A 14,771-nucleotide genomic window follows, 5' to 3' on the forward strand; every position below is an offset into this window, starting at 1 on the left:
TCGCTAAGGTTGTATTTTATCATGCTCACCATTTTCTCTCCTGATTTTATTCTCTACAATTACAAATCTCTTATTCATCCCTGTATGGAACACTGTTGTCATATTAGGGCTGGTTCTTCTAATGATGATCTTTCTCTTCTAGACAAGGTCTAAAAACACATTGTAAACGTAGTTGGACCCGCCATATCTGCTAAAGTTGCATCTTTTTCTATTTTCTACAAATACTATAATTATATATATAAAACTTTTATTTGTCTAGTTTTTTTTCTCCACTTCAACCCTTTGGAACTCTCTTCCATTTTCGTGTTTTTCTAATTAATACAACCTTCAACTTTTTAAATCTTCTTTCAACCGTTTCCTTGCTCTATAACTCTATTTTTTTTTTTCTAGTAACTTTCAACTTAAGAGTGATTTCTTTCAACCTTGTTGGGAGTGAATCAGAATCAAAAAACAAAAAAATAAAAAAATTCCTAAGAGAAAAGATTTTAAAAACACAATTTAATATACTTTGTAAATTTACTTAATTTTTACAAAAGTTTTTTAAAGCATTAATTTATATTTTAATTATGAATACTGAATTTTAAAAAAATACAAAACTTTTCATGACTGGTGGAAATTGTGAGAAAATGACGTTAGATAAATATGAAGACAAAGAAGAAATTTACATAAAAAATGAAAAACATAAATATAATACCATCATTAGTGTAAATAAAAAGAGTTCACAAACCCTTTACAACAATTATCGATTTTTTATAATACTCAGTTTCCTAATCTTTAAATAAGTAGAAAGAAAAGAAGAACATTCATCATTCTTAATGACAATAACCATAAAAAGAAAAAAACCTTAAAAATTCATTTTTCATAATAACAACTAAAATTAAACAACAAATCAATTTATAAAGAAAAAAAAGTAAATAGATATATAATAAACAAAATCATATATTCAAAAGCATTAAATGTAAAAAGCATACCACTAAAATTTTTTCCGTTTGCAGATTGTTTTGATGCTGTTTTGTGAACAATTACACCAACTGTAACCCAATCTCCTTCTATATCTCCATTTTTCATGGTAGCTTGAATATTAGAACATTTAATAATTTTTTTTCCAGCCATGCGCTGCTCAATGACAGCAGAAGAAAGTTTTGGTTTACTTAAAAAAAAATTATCAATTTTAGTTGTTACATAAAAATTTTAATTTTAGTTAAAAATAAAATTATTGCTGTTATAATTTATACAATAATAAATATAATTTTAGATTAAAATTATATTTATTATTGTATAAATTATATATATTATATTAAAATATAATTTTATTTTAATTCTTTAATATAGTTAACATAATATATTTTTACATTCTGGTCATGACAGCAAATTGATACTATATTGGGCAGGTGTGGCTGTTTAGTCATGGTAAAGCAACTCAAATAGGAGAAAGAAAATGTAAAACCACTGATTTAATTGTGGGTAAGTAAGATGGTGCTTGTAAATATTGGATAGTAATTCTCCTAGTGGTAATATCACTATAAAAGTATTCAGTCCTGTTTGCAAAACAAGTAAAAAAGGAATCCCGTTGTAAAAAATTGCTATTTCATGATGTCATATTTATTCAAGAAAACAGTATTACGAAAACCTTTACAAAAAAAAATATAATTACAAGTAAAAACTTATAATTATAAGTTACATATAAACATTAGTGATGTGCCAGGTACTTGGTTCAGACCCAGGGACCCAGTAATTTGGCAGTTTTCCCAGGTACTTGGAATCTACCATTTTGTTGCAGTACCCGGCACTGAGTATTTTAAAAGAAATTTTCAATAAACATTACCATTAAGTGCTGTTACTATTTGTTTAAATGGTACTTTAAATTGTGTCAAAATACTATTAATATTATTATAATAATATTATATATATATATATTATAATAATATTATATTAATAATTATATATCAAATATTATTACTATTTTAGTTTAAACTACAGCCAATAAACTTCTTGATATAAGTCTAAGAGTGTTATGGAGTCGATAACCACAAAGCCCTATTTACTCAATATAGATGTGTCTCACTTAAAATATTTTTTAAAAAACATTTTAAAAAAATAATTAGAATATATTGCAAAAAGGAAACTGATTTATACGGATATTTGAATAACTTCTTTTCATTGTGTGAGAGAATTTTTTCACAAGAGAATTAGTAATTAAACTTTCGAATAGTTAATTTTTGTTCATTCTAATCTGAAATTATTTAAACAATTAAAATAAGAAGCAATGTTGTGTAAATTCTTTTTTATTTGTTTTTTTTTATTCTTTATTTTTATTCACACTACAGTCAAGAAGGTCTACTTATTCTTTTTTCTCTCCTTAGTACATATTAGCGATTATTTAGCGATAAATTACAAAAAAATATATATTATATATATCACAATTACAAAGCAAAAATTAGTTTCAAAAATTAGTAATTTTTCCAAATATTACCCTCCAGGTAATATTCCAAATATTACCTGGAGGAAGACTATTTACAGACATCAAGTTAACACTTTAGTTAGTGACCTCGAGTGTAAATATAGTTGCTTATTAAAAAAAACTTGATATATTTAAGCAAACTTAATTAGCACAAGTTAATCGTTGCATATAAATATTAGTGATGTGCCAGATACCCGGGGACTCATTAATTAGCACAAATTAATCAGCAATATTTTGTGAAAGCAATTCAGCTCTAGAGATTTTACAAGCCTTTGTTCCAATTTTTCTAAATGGACCCGGTGTCGGGTACCCGGACTTGGGCCTCTGCATAAACTGGTTCCAGCACATCTCTAATTGATATAAGTTATTATTTTGAATTTATTTTTACTAATTACCTGATTACAATTCCGGAATAACAAAGGTTATCAATAACCCCATTCTTTTTTTCTGTTATGATGGAAGATTTTTTTGACCCAAACTTGACATCTTTAACATCTAAAGTAAACATTGATAAATACTGCAACTGTATCAACAGGTTTTCAATGAAATCAGTGAATGTAACTGAATCTAAGTAGATCACTTTATTCACTGTTGACTCAAACTAACTCATGATTACTTTATAAAAATATTTATCTGTATTAGATAAAATCCCATAGTAAAAGCTTGTTGCATTTAATAATTTAAGATACCAACAAAACTCACTTCTAACAAAGCTGCAAGCAACCACAAATTTAGTTGTAAGTTTACAGAAAGCAAAAATAAATGTTAAAAAGCAGAAAAATGGTTGACAGTAGAGGATTTAGTAAGAGGGTTGCTTATCATCAATATAGAAATTCAATACCTATTATTCAACAGTATTGCAATACCTATTAGTAGTAAACAACTGAGTTTTGTTTGGGCTAAAAAGCTCACCAACCACAGCAAACCTTAATATATTACAGATCAGGTGAATGTGATCTATCAATGACAAAATTTGTATTAGTTGTCAAAGAGTAAGTTTTTAGACTCAAAATTACTTTGATATGATATCAATTAGTATATATCAAATTGATATATATTATTTTTTGATTCCAGAGTTGGATACAAAATTATGTTAAGGTTACTTCAATTTTTATCTAAAATAATCAACTAACAAAGGTTATAAATACTTTTTATTATAGATAGCAGTTACTGTGATAATATTTAAAATATTATCATAGAATGTATGAAAATAATTGATTTAGAATACTAGATTGGTTTCTTTGGTTACAGCTTTGTTACATAAACAATATAGAAAATCATATATGTTTTTAAACATACAAACTATTTTTAAGAAACAATTTTCAAAAAAAAAAAATGCTGCTATAGCGCCTTTAAATTTTAAATTTTTTTAATCTATGGAAAAGACTCAGTGAAAAGAGTGGACTTTGAAATGCAAAATCAATTTAAAGTCAAAAAAAATTTGGTCAATGAATCAAATTAAAAATAATGAAATGGAAAATAAAACTCACCTACAAATTTTTCTGAAAGATTATGAGCAACTCTGGGTTTCTTTAGCTTCAATGTTTCTGGATTATCTAACAAAGATTCTTTGTTTGTTTCAGGTTCAAGAGTAAAAGTACTTATTTTATTTAATGACACTCCATTGTTGCTAGTATCAACATGATTGATTTCAGAGGGTTTTTGTGAACAGAAAAAGCAGTCATTTTTTGTTTTATCATAATTAATTAAGTGAAAAATTATTTGAAACATCTGAAACTTTATCATAAAAAGTAATTGTATTTATACATACAAATACAAATTTTGTTAATTATAATTAGAAAAAACACCATAGATACTCTCTCTACCTAAGCAAAATCCTAAATAGCAAAACCCTTCAACTAACAACATCCTTAACTAGGATTAACTATCTATAAATTAAACAAAGTATTTACACATTACTATTAATCAAAAAAACATTTAAAATTTAATTTATTATTATTATTATTATTATTATTATTATTATTATTATTGTTATTATTATTATTGTTATTATTAATATTATTATTATTATTATTATATATATATATATATATATATATAAATATATATATATATATATATATATATATATATATATATATATATATATATACATATTATATATTTATCTTATATAAGACTGGAAAGAGTTTAAAAACTTATAATTTTTTTTTAATTAATAGATTGTCTGCCCAAGCCAAAACCTTCAGTCAATGTCAAACCGCACTTCTCCCATGTTCTACCTAATTATTAGTCAATATAGCAGCATTCCTTACATGTTCTACCAATTTGTCAGTCAATATAGAAGCACTCCTTGCATTTTCTACCTATTCGTCAGTCATAATGTATGTATACAGTAAAAAAAATAAAAATTAAAACATTAAGAATGTTTTTATTTTTATTAAAAAATAAAAAAGCATTTTAGTCTATTAAGTTGCGTTACTGTTATTTTTTAAAAAGCGATAAAATTTAATTAGTTTCATCAATTATTTTAATGGCTTTTACATAAAGTGTACTTAATTTTAACTAAATTAAATTTAAATTTAAAAAATTAATTTATTTTTAAAGAAAAAGAGTTGTTAAAAGTTTTTTATCACAAATGGTAAATTTACCACAAACAGTAAATTTAAAGTAACCATGAGCGAGACTAGGTTTTTTCAAACCGAGACGAGACCGAGACGAGAAGTTAGTACTTCTCGTGAGACCGAGAATGAGATGAGAAATTTAACAATTTTTAAAAACAAATTTATTAAAATCCAAGCAAAAAAAAAAAATTGTAAACATGATTTTGACAAATAAACACAAATGACATTTGTCAAATGTAAACAACTTTTTCAAATATTAATTCAGAATTTTTTTGCAAAACTTTCCAACAAGACAATGTTTTCTCTGATTAAGATGATTTGTTCTACTTTTTCTGGGTGTAAGTTGTGTCTGGATGATCGGACGACATTTCCACCTGAGCTAAAAACTCTCTCTGATTTAGTTGAACTTGCTGGAATAGCTAAAATTTGTCTAGCTAATGAAGAGAGTTCTGACAATGTATTTGAATGCAATTTCCACCAATCAAGAATCGGAAAGTCTTTTTTGGCATCAGGGAGATATTCATACTGGCACATTTCGCTCAAAATGGGATTCAGTTCAGATGTTGGCTCTTGTGTTTCAAGTCTGACGTTTAACTTACGCTTCAGTTTTGAATTAGGGGACAAATCTGCTGAAAGGACTCTGGTTGGCACTCAACATTACCCTTAACCTGTGAGGCTAACCATTCTTTTGTTGTTTGAAATTTTTTGAAGAGCTTCAAGTGAAGTCCCTTTAAAGCAGGATTTAAGTAGTTTGCTCCAGCACTCAATAAGTTTCCAGAGTGACAAAGAGGAAATCTCAATGCAGCTTTTCAAGTTTTTTGCATACAAGACACCGTAGCCATTTTTTCCATCCGTCTCAATAAATTGATCAATTTTGTCATGGATTAAATAAAGAAAATCGGTGTTAATTGTTGGAATAGACTCAGCCGACCATGTTTCTGTAGCTTCTTTAAGTGGTGCCAAAATTTCTACTGCTCCCTCGATTTCCACTGTGATGCACTGATGGTCTTTGAAGAAAAAATATCTTCATTTGCACATAAGCTGATAATTGCACTCTTTAGATGTAGGACGGAAGCCACGCAATCCAGTTCACTATTCCATCTTGTGTCAACAGATTGGCGTAACTGTCTAAAATTGATTCCTTGAGCGTCTGATTCTGATTCAAGCAACTCAGCTGCAACTGTTGACTGGTGAGTTAAAGAAGCCAAATCTTTGCATGTTTCCAACGCATCATCCATTCCAGTAGTCATTCCAAATGAGTCTCGAACTGCACATTGCAAAATATGATTGTTGCACAAGTATTGGTCTAGGCGTTTTGACAATTTGACTGCAAGTTTCATGTTTCTTGCCTTGTCGTTCACGCAGTACATTGGCAAATCAGCAGACAAAATTAGTTCCTCTAAGAAAGAATCCAGCTTTCCTTCAATTAAGATACCTGTAGTGAGCCTGGGAACTGTTGGACATGGGGTGTCCAGTGATGTAGTCTCCAATTTTCGTCAATAGCATGAAAAGTCCAAAAGATGTAGCTGTCCTGAGCTCTAGAAGTTCAAAGGTCAGAAGTAAATGCGGCACTTTTTAGATTTGGGGTAATCTTCGTTATTATGCTCTTCATTCCAACTTGAACTTCTCTTGACCAAATTGAAAGCTTTCTTGAATATGTTGTTCTGTGATGAAGGCTCAGTTTAGGGTTTGCAATGTCAAACAATTTCTTAAAACCTCTTCCTTCGACTGCTGAAAAAGATGCCAGATCAGTGCAAAAGTAATCCAGCATTGCAGAGTCAAACTGTTTTTGAATGGAATTGTCTTAGTCATATTTGGACTTTGTTTCAAGCATTTCGACCATGGTTCGTTATTTCTTCTTAGGGGAGGAGGAAGAAGAGAGTCGTCAGTTTTTTCAGAACACTCAACGTAATCTTGGCTGTGTTTTTTTTCGAAGTGACGATGAAGGCCGCTTGTGTTTTTATCTTTTGTTTTCAAAGACTTTTTGCACGCCTTGCATTCAGCACTGTCACTTGTTTTTTGAAAATATCTCCAGATTTTGTTTTTTCTTGGTGACATTTTTGATCGTGGAAATGGACAAGAATATTTCTTTTCAATATGAACAATATGTGTCAAGTTGAATTCCACTGGTAAACTAATGAAATTAAGTCAAAAGTTCACCATTTTAAACAAAAAGTTTTTGTATTTAAAATCTAATTAAAGATATTTAAAATCTAATTAAAATTTTTTAATTAGATTTTTTTTTTAAATCTAATTAAAAAATCTAATTTAAAATCTAATTAAAAATTTAATTTGTTTTTGTCAAAAACAAATTAAATTTTTAATTAGATTTATTAAAATCACGGAGTCAAAATATTATTTAATTAAAAAAATAAATTATTAAGCATTTTGTAAATTATAATAATTTTTAATTTGGAAAATAATATAATATTTAAGTCTTGTTCTACTTCTCGCAAGAACTTTCTATTTCTCGTTTCCCACGAGAAGTCCCATTTCTCACGATAAACGAGAACGAGACGAGATCTCGCTCATGGTTAATTTAAAGCTATTACTATAGGAATATATACATTCTGTAAATCAAGGAAAATGAGATATCAAGGAAAGAAAAAAATGTTTTTTGAATTTTTTTTTTTAATTAAAAAAATTTAAAAAAAATACATAATCATAAAAAAAAAATTATAAACCATAAAATGACGCATGAGTTGCCCAAAAATCGAATAAAATGAAAATTTATTACATTGTGGGTTAGACGCTTGTAGCACTAAACAGCTCATATATACACAACATTTTATCTTTAAAAAACCTTATAGCAAGACTTCTTAATAAAAAATTGTATTGTTTAGTTGGAAAATGTTTGTATGTAGTATAATACACAAACATTCGCAATACAAAGACAATATAAAGACAAAATTTTTAAAAAGTACAAATCAAATAGCTTATTTTAATAAAAATTTTATAGATTTATTTGCTTTAGAGAGCATCAGTTAATAAAATACTTTTGAATACTATTGGCTATTGGACAATGCTATTGTAATTCTATTAGTTGTTGAATAATACTATGGGAATACTAATTGGCTATTGAACAATGGGTTACTAATGGTTTTTTATTTGTTTATAATATTAAATCTAATGAACTACTCACATAAAACTAGTGCTACAATGATTAAACAAATATTATTGACAATTCACTTTGGATTCTTTAAAAATAACTTTTTAAATTTGTCTTGATAATAAAATAATTTTTGAAAAGATACTATGAGAGCAAAGTTCTATCTTTTCTTTCTTGTGTGATGAAAGTTTATTCTTTTTCAATAAATCAATTTGAGCTTGCAATTCTGCTATCCTGGCTAAAAAAAAGCAATTTTTTTTCTTCTTTTTAATATCCATACCTGATTCAATACAATTGCAAAACAATTTAACATTGGTAAATAACAAATTCAAAAACTAATACTGGATTAAATGCATAGTAGCCTGTTAGTGTCAAGGCCAACTGAAATTAGTCTTTTTTGTAAACTATGGCCCCACCTTGGTAAATCTGTTCAACTGGCCAGAGCTTTTAGTCATTCTTTACACATTTTTGTGTTAGATTTTACATTCATCTAACAGATTTAAACATAAAAAAAAATTTTTTGTAGGAATGTTTTAAAATATATTCAAAATAGTAATAAATTAAAAAAAGTAAGTGTAATTTAAAGCAATATCAGAAAAAAAATGTTTTGTAATAAAGTTTCATAATAAAAAGATTTTTCCCTTTGAATCTTAAAAATTTGACGCTTAGGGTGGAACACAAGTTGCAAAGTTGAAATTAGAAGTCATACTTCAAGTTTGAAATTTCACTTGAGCGAATTCATAGAACAAACTTGAATTCAAGCTTTACTTGAAAACCAGTTGTTTTCAAGTCAGACTTGAAAAGCCAACTTTAAAAAGCAAAAATCTTTCCTGAATGCAAGAAGCAAACTTGAATATTCAAGTTATACTTTAAGTCTGAAGTCTGACTAAAGTGTAATGCAAGAAACGAATTCATTTCAAACTTGAAATGAATTCGTTCTTGAAAAATCAGATTTCAAGTTGTTTTTTGAAGTTAGGTAAAAACAGTCTTGAAAGCAAATTTGAAATTTAAAAACCAATCGCCATTGTCATTTGGTAAATGTGTGGCAAAAACTTATATAGAATTTTGTCAATTTACTTATTTCATGAGTGGTTTACTAATGAATCATTATTTTTATACTATATAAATACATTTCACCAGTACAACAACTGTCAATTGTATTTCGGTTTTAAGCTACTGGTTCATTTCAAGTGAGAAAATATATATATTATGATCATAATTATTTTATCATAACCATAATTATACCAAAATTCTCCGGGATTTTTTTCAAAAAATCCCAGATAATTCTTCTCTAATATTTAAGTTTGTAGTTCTAAATTATAAACTTATTAAAACACATGTATTTCACACAAAATATGGAACAATTACAAACTGTTTAACATCAAACTTCATAAAAAACTCTTAATACTTACTATGTCTTCCTTTTGCCTCAATCCCAGACAATAATCGCCGGGGAATAGATTCATACAAGTTAGTTATAAAATCCTGGGGTATGTTGTGCCATTCTCTTTGAAGTACTTCAAAACATTTTTCAGCATTTCGGGGAGCATGTTCAACCTTTTCAGAGCATATTTGGGATTACCTTTCAGTCCAGGTAATCCCAAATATGCTCAATTATATTCAAAACTAGACTCTGGGGAGATCAGGTCATCAATTCCAGTACTCCTTCCTCTGCCATTTCATTTAAATAATTTTTTTCCACTCGGAAAATGTTTTCGTCATTGTTCTGCTGCAGAATAAAATTATGACCTATTAGTCTCATTCCGGATGATACAGCATGGTGCCTTAGGATACCCACATAATATTCCCCGGTGAGTCGCCCCCTATTTTGATCAAATCACCTACTCCAGATGAAGATAAACAGCCCCAAACTTGTAAAGAGCCTCCTCTGTGTTTAATAGTAGGGTTAAACACTCGGGCTGATAGGCTTCTTCAATTCTTCTTCAAACATTGGCGTCCTTTCGTTCCAAAAATTTCGAATTTGGACTCATCGGTGTACAGAACCCAATCTTTGTGTTGTTTTGCATATTTAAGCTGTTTTTCTTTATTGCCATACCGTAATAATGGTTTTCGAATTGCAACACACCCTTTTAATCCCGATTTAAGTAGGTGCCGTCGAATAAAAGAAGAGCTGAGCTGTGTTAATGTCTTTTGCCAGCTCGGTTGATGCTTTTTTTTGTATTTCTTAAAGATAGGGTTTTTAAATACTTATTGTCATCTTTTGTTAGCTTCGGAGGTCTAACACTTTATATATATATATATATATATATATATATATATATATATATATATATATATATATATATATATATATATATATATATATATATATATACATATATATATATATATACATATATATATATATATATATATATATATATATATATATATATATATATATATATATTATATATATATATATATATATATATATATATATATATATATATATATATATATATATGTATATATACATAAGTTCATCAGGAAGATGATTAGCCTACAGAAGTACTTCTGTAGGTTCATCATCATCTCCCTGATAAACTTACAGAAAGAGAAACCCATAAAAGATATATATATATATATATATATATATATATATATATATATATATATATATATATATATAAATATAAAACATCAATTTCATAAAAAGAAGCAATAGCTGATATTCAAGATGTTTTTAACAAAATTATATGTAAAAGAGAACATTAAATATTCAAACATAAATGATGTAAGTTCTTTTTTACAATTTTGTAAACTGTAAAAGAGAACTTATATCATTTATTTTAGAGTACATTAAATACTCAAAAATAAATGTTGTAAGTTCTTCTTAACAGTTTTGTAAACAACAATGTTTGTAAAGCACACAGTTTTTGCTTTACAAAAAAAAGTACACAAACTTGTGAAAAACAGATTGGATTTTAATAATAAAGGTTTTAAGAGCAGTTTGTTTTAACAGCCAAAAGCTGCTCAAATTTAATATAAGGTGACAAAAAAATTTAATTGTATTCTTAGCCACCTTCACAAAATAATTTGAACTGTGAATGTTTGATTTTCATGATTTCAGGAAAACAAAAACCTAATGAAAACAATCAGTAAAAGAGAAACAAACAGTTACATCATTGATGGTACATTCTCATCATTAAGTTCAAGAGCAACATTCATGATTAATTGATATATGGGGATGTATTTCTCATAAGTGGATAAAATTTCAAAATATTTATTATTGATATTGGAAAAAAAGCTTTTACATACTGCAAGATCATTTTTTGAAAGGCGTAAAACTTAGATTTTCCAACAGGATGACACATACTGCCAACTTGATGGAAGAGTAATTTTATAGACAACATATTACACTTTTACCCAATCGCTCAGCACAATTAGGGCTGTTCATGGATTGGGTCTAGACAAAGGCCCGACCTGTTTGAACAGGGTCTAGGTGTTGTTATTATAGACCTAAAATATGCCAAATCCAAAGAGGTCAAGTTAATGAGTTTAAATACTCTGGGTATGGCAAAATTTGGATCCATAATAACAAAATCTGACTCAATTCAAACAGGTTGAGTTGGGTCTAGACCCGAACCATTAACAGCCTTAAGCACAATCAATAGATCTGAACTCCATTGAAAAAAATTGGTCAGCGATGGACAAGAAATTATCAAGAAAAAATGTGAAAAGTGCTGCGCAATTCAAAGTTGCACTAGGAAAAATTTGAAACAAAAATCCAAAGGAATTACATATCCATATGATTGAATCGTTGCCAAAACATATTTGAGCCTGCATAAAAGCTTTTTTCACTTTTTTGATTAATTTTAGTGCCAAAACAATATAAATATTTTTTAACTTTTTATTTATTTTTGTTATACAATGTATTCCAAACAAAAATATCAACAAAAAAAAAATTTTTTGTTTATAATACTTGCATTTCAACATTTTGTTTTTTAATTGCATTTGTTCAACATACAAATTTTATTGCTGGTTGCCTATATGTGTATTAATAGAATATTATCAAGTGAAAAGCATTTTCACTTGATAATACTCTATCAATACACTTATAGTCAATAAATTATCTAGTGTATTGATAAATTTCTATCAATACACTTATAGGTAGGGTTTGTAAAAAATGTATGTTATGTAGGTAATTAAATACTATTTTAACAAAGCAAACTTTTTTTTAAATAAAAAAGTTTTCCACAGTAATACCATGACTTGGTAATGTTAATATAGAGCATTTTAATACATTAATTTTTTAATTGGTTAAAGTATCTGCATTAATGGGTAACATTTGAACAGCCATTATCATTTTACAAAAATTTAAAACAATGCTTTGAACAAATAAATCTGGATACAAACATTTTTCAAGATTTTGAACCATTTATCAAAAACAGCAATTTATATACAAATATAAGAAATTAATAGAAAAACATTGAAAAAAGTTGAAAAAATGTCAAAAGTAACTTTAGTTTATGGTTTATACATAAATGTACATAAATATATATACAACCCTCAGAATTAGGAAAAATGAGGTCGGCAATAATTTCCCGACCTTAATCTTTTAGAGGTCAGCATTAGGTTGGGAAAAAAATATTTGATACAAAGGTCTTACCATAAAACAAAAAAATGAGGTTGGCAATTTTTTTGCCAACCCCAAACACTATAATACAATAAAAAAGATATTAAATTATTTTACAAAAAGTGAACGACTATTAAAATGGTAATTATTATATAAAAAGTGATATCTTATAATCGTTTAACTGTTTGTTCATATCTTGACTTTTCCATTCAATAAAGAAACTTTCCTAAATCTTAAGCTTCAATTTATTGGAGGCAGAATCCAATATTGAGAAACAGTCATTACTATAGTTATTAAAACAATTATTGTTAGCATGGAGATGTTCATATATTGTGAGTTTTTGTCTCTCCTATAATGTTCAGTCATTCATGTTTTGAGGTAGTGAGAAGTTTCACCTATATAACAGGAACTACATCCTGAGTGTACAAATTTATAAACAACAGATGATACATCGTTGATGATACATACTCATCATTGATTTAAACTCTACAGAAAGATAATACTTTGGTGAAAACATATTAGAAATTTTAAAATAGGTAAAAATTAAATTAAAGTTTATAGGTTTACAATTTTTTTCAATGATAGAGTTTAAACTCTTTTTGGTTTGATCAGATGTATTCCAACATAAGAAAATGTAAAGTAGTTTTTCATGACTTCTTGGTTTTTGGATTCATCTTGATTAGTAGAAATAGTTGTTTTTGATAACATACCAAAGAGTCTCAGTCATTTCAAACTATTTCCTTCTACATATTTTTTACTCGCTCACTTCAAACTATTTCCTTCCACATATTTTTTACTCGCTCACTTCAAACTATATATTTCCACATATTTTTCACCCTACCAGAATAACAAAAAAACCAGTACATCAAAAACACTAACTGATAACATATTTTCTAATCTCAAATCAAATGATTTTAGAGCCGGTAACCTAACTACCACAATATCTGATCACCTTTCCTAATTCTTAATAGCTAATAATATTTTAAAAGCCCCACCTAATACAAAAACTCAGGAAAGAAACTAGATATATAATTTTCTAATATTTGATTAGAAGTCATTTAGAAAAGATTTTAATAGTATTAAGTTACAAAATACAAGTTCTAATGACTGCACTCACATGCTTAAAAATACAATTGATAATATCAATATACGACTAGATAAATACAAACTTCGAAAAGTTACTAAAAAAGATTTTCTATATTAAATATAAAAATTTCTGTAACATAATTTGGCGAAGTCAAAATTCAATTCAAGTCAAGTCTGTAAACATAACACCAATCTATGAAAAAGGTGACAAAACTATTGCTAATTAAATTCTGTTCCCTGCAAATTATTAGAATCTATTATAAGAGAAAAAATTAAAACATCTTTACAAAAATAATTTATTGACAACCAACAATATAGATTTATAAAAGGGAAATCTTGCACCCTAAATTTGTTAGAAACTTGAGACTTTATTTCTTCTTGCATTAGCAATGGTATATCTGTGGTTGTAGTAATGCTACAACCACAGATATACCATTTTGGATATTAAATTTTATTTTGGATCTTAAATCTGGATCATTTTGGATATTAAATCTTAAAAGCCAGGGGACTGGCTTTTAAGATTTAATATCCAAAAATAAGGAAAAATGCACTATAGAGTAAACAATAAAAAGAACCTTCTCTTTATTAATGGTACAAAATTACCTAAATCAGAAAGTACAAAAGATTTAGAAGTAACTTTTTGAAAAAAATCTCAAGTGGAAAAACCAAGTGATTTCTGCAACAAGTAATCAACAAGTAATGTAACAAGTAGAATGTTGGGTCATGTGAAGAAAGCTTTTCCATATTGGATTCGCGAACACTATAATCACTTTACATGACTTTTATCCATCCTCTTCTAGAGTTTTCAGTATTAGTTTGGTCCCCATATTTAAAAAGTGACTGTAAAGTAATTGAAAGAGTGCAGCATTGAGCTACCAAATTGATAAATTGATTTGGTGGTTAAGTTATGAAGAGTGTTTAAAAGATCTACTAATAACAACTACTAATATC

At 27.4% G+C, this 14,771-nt stretch overlaps 1 protein-coding gene across 2 annotated transcripts in view; it reads right to left on the reverse strand.

Annotated features, from left to right (window-relative positions):
* LOC100198448 (protein MCM10 homolog) overlaps nucleotides 1–14,771 on the reverse strand; it is a 168,447-nt gene that overhangs the window by 71,280 nt on the left and 82,396 nt on the right. For both annotated transcript variants that reach the window (XM_065817561.1, XM_065817560.1), the window contains 4 exons: nucleotides 8,301–8,393; nucleotides 3,952–4,158; nucleotides 2,857–2,956; nucleotides 972–1,150 (listed from right to left, as the gene is read on the reverse strand). In XM_065817561.1, the coding sequence (XP_065673633.1) occupies nucleotides 972–1,150; nucleotides 2,857–2,956; nucleotides 3,952–4,158; nucleotides 8,301–8,393 (579 nt within the window). The remainder of the gene's footprint in view (nucleotides 1–971; nucleotides 1,151–2,856; nucleotides 2,957–3,951; nucleotides 4,159–8,300; nucleotides 8,394–14,771) is intronic.

The sequence above is a fragment of the Hydra vulgaris genome, chromosome 14 (assembly GCF_038396675.1).
Source record: "Hydra vulgaris chromosome 14, alternate assembly HydraT2T_AEP".
NCBI lineage: Eukaryota > Metazoa > Cnidaria > Hydrozoa > Anthoathecata > Hydridae > Hydra > Hydra vulgaris.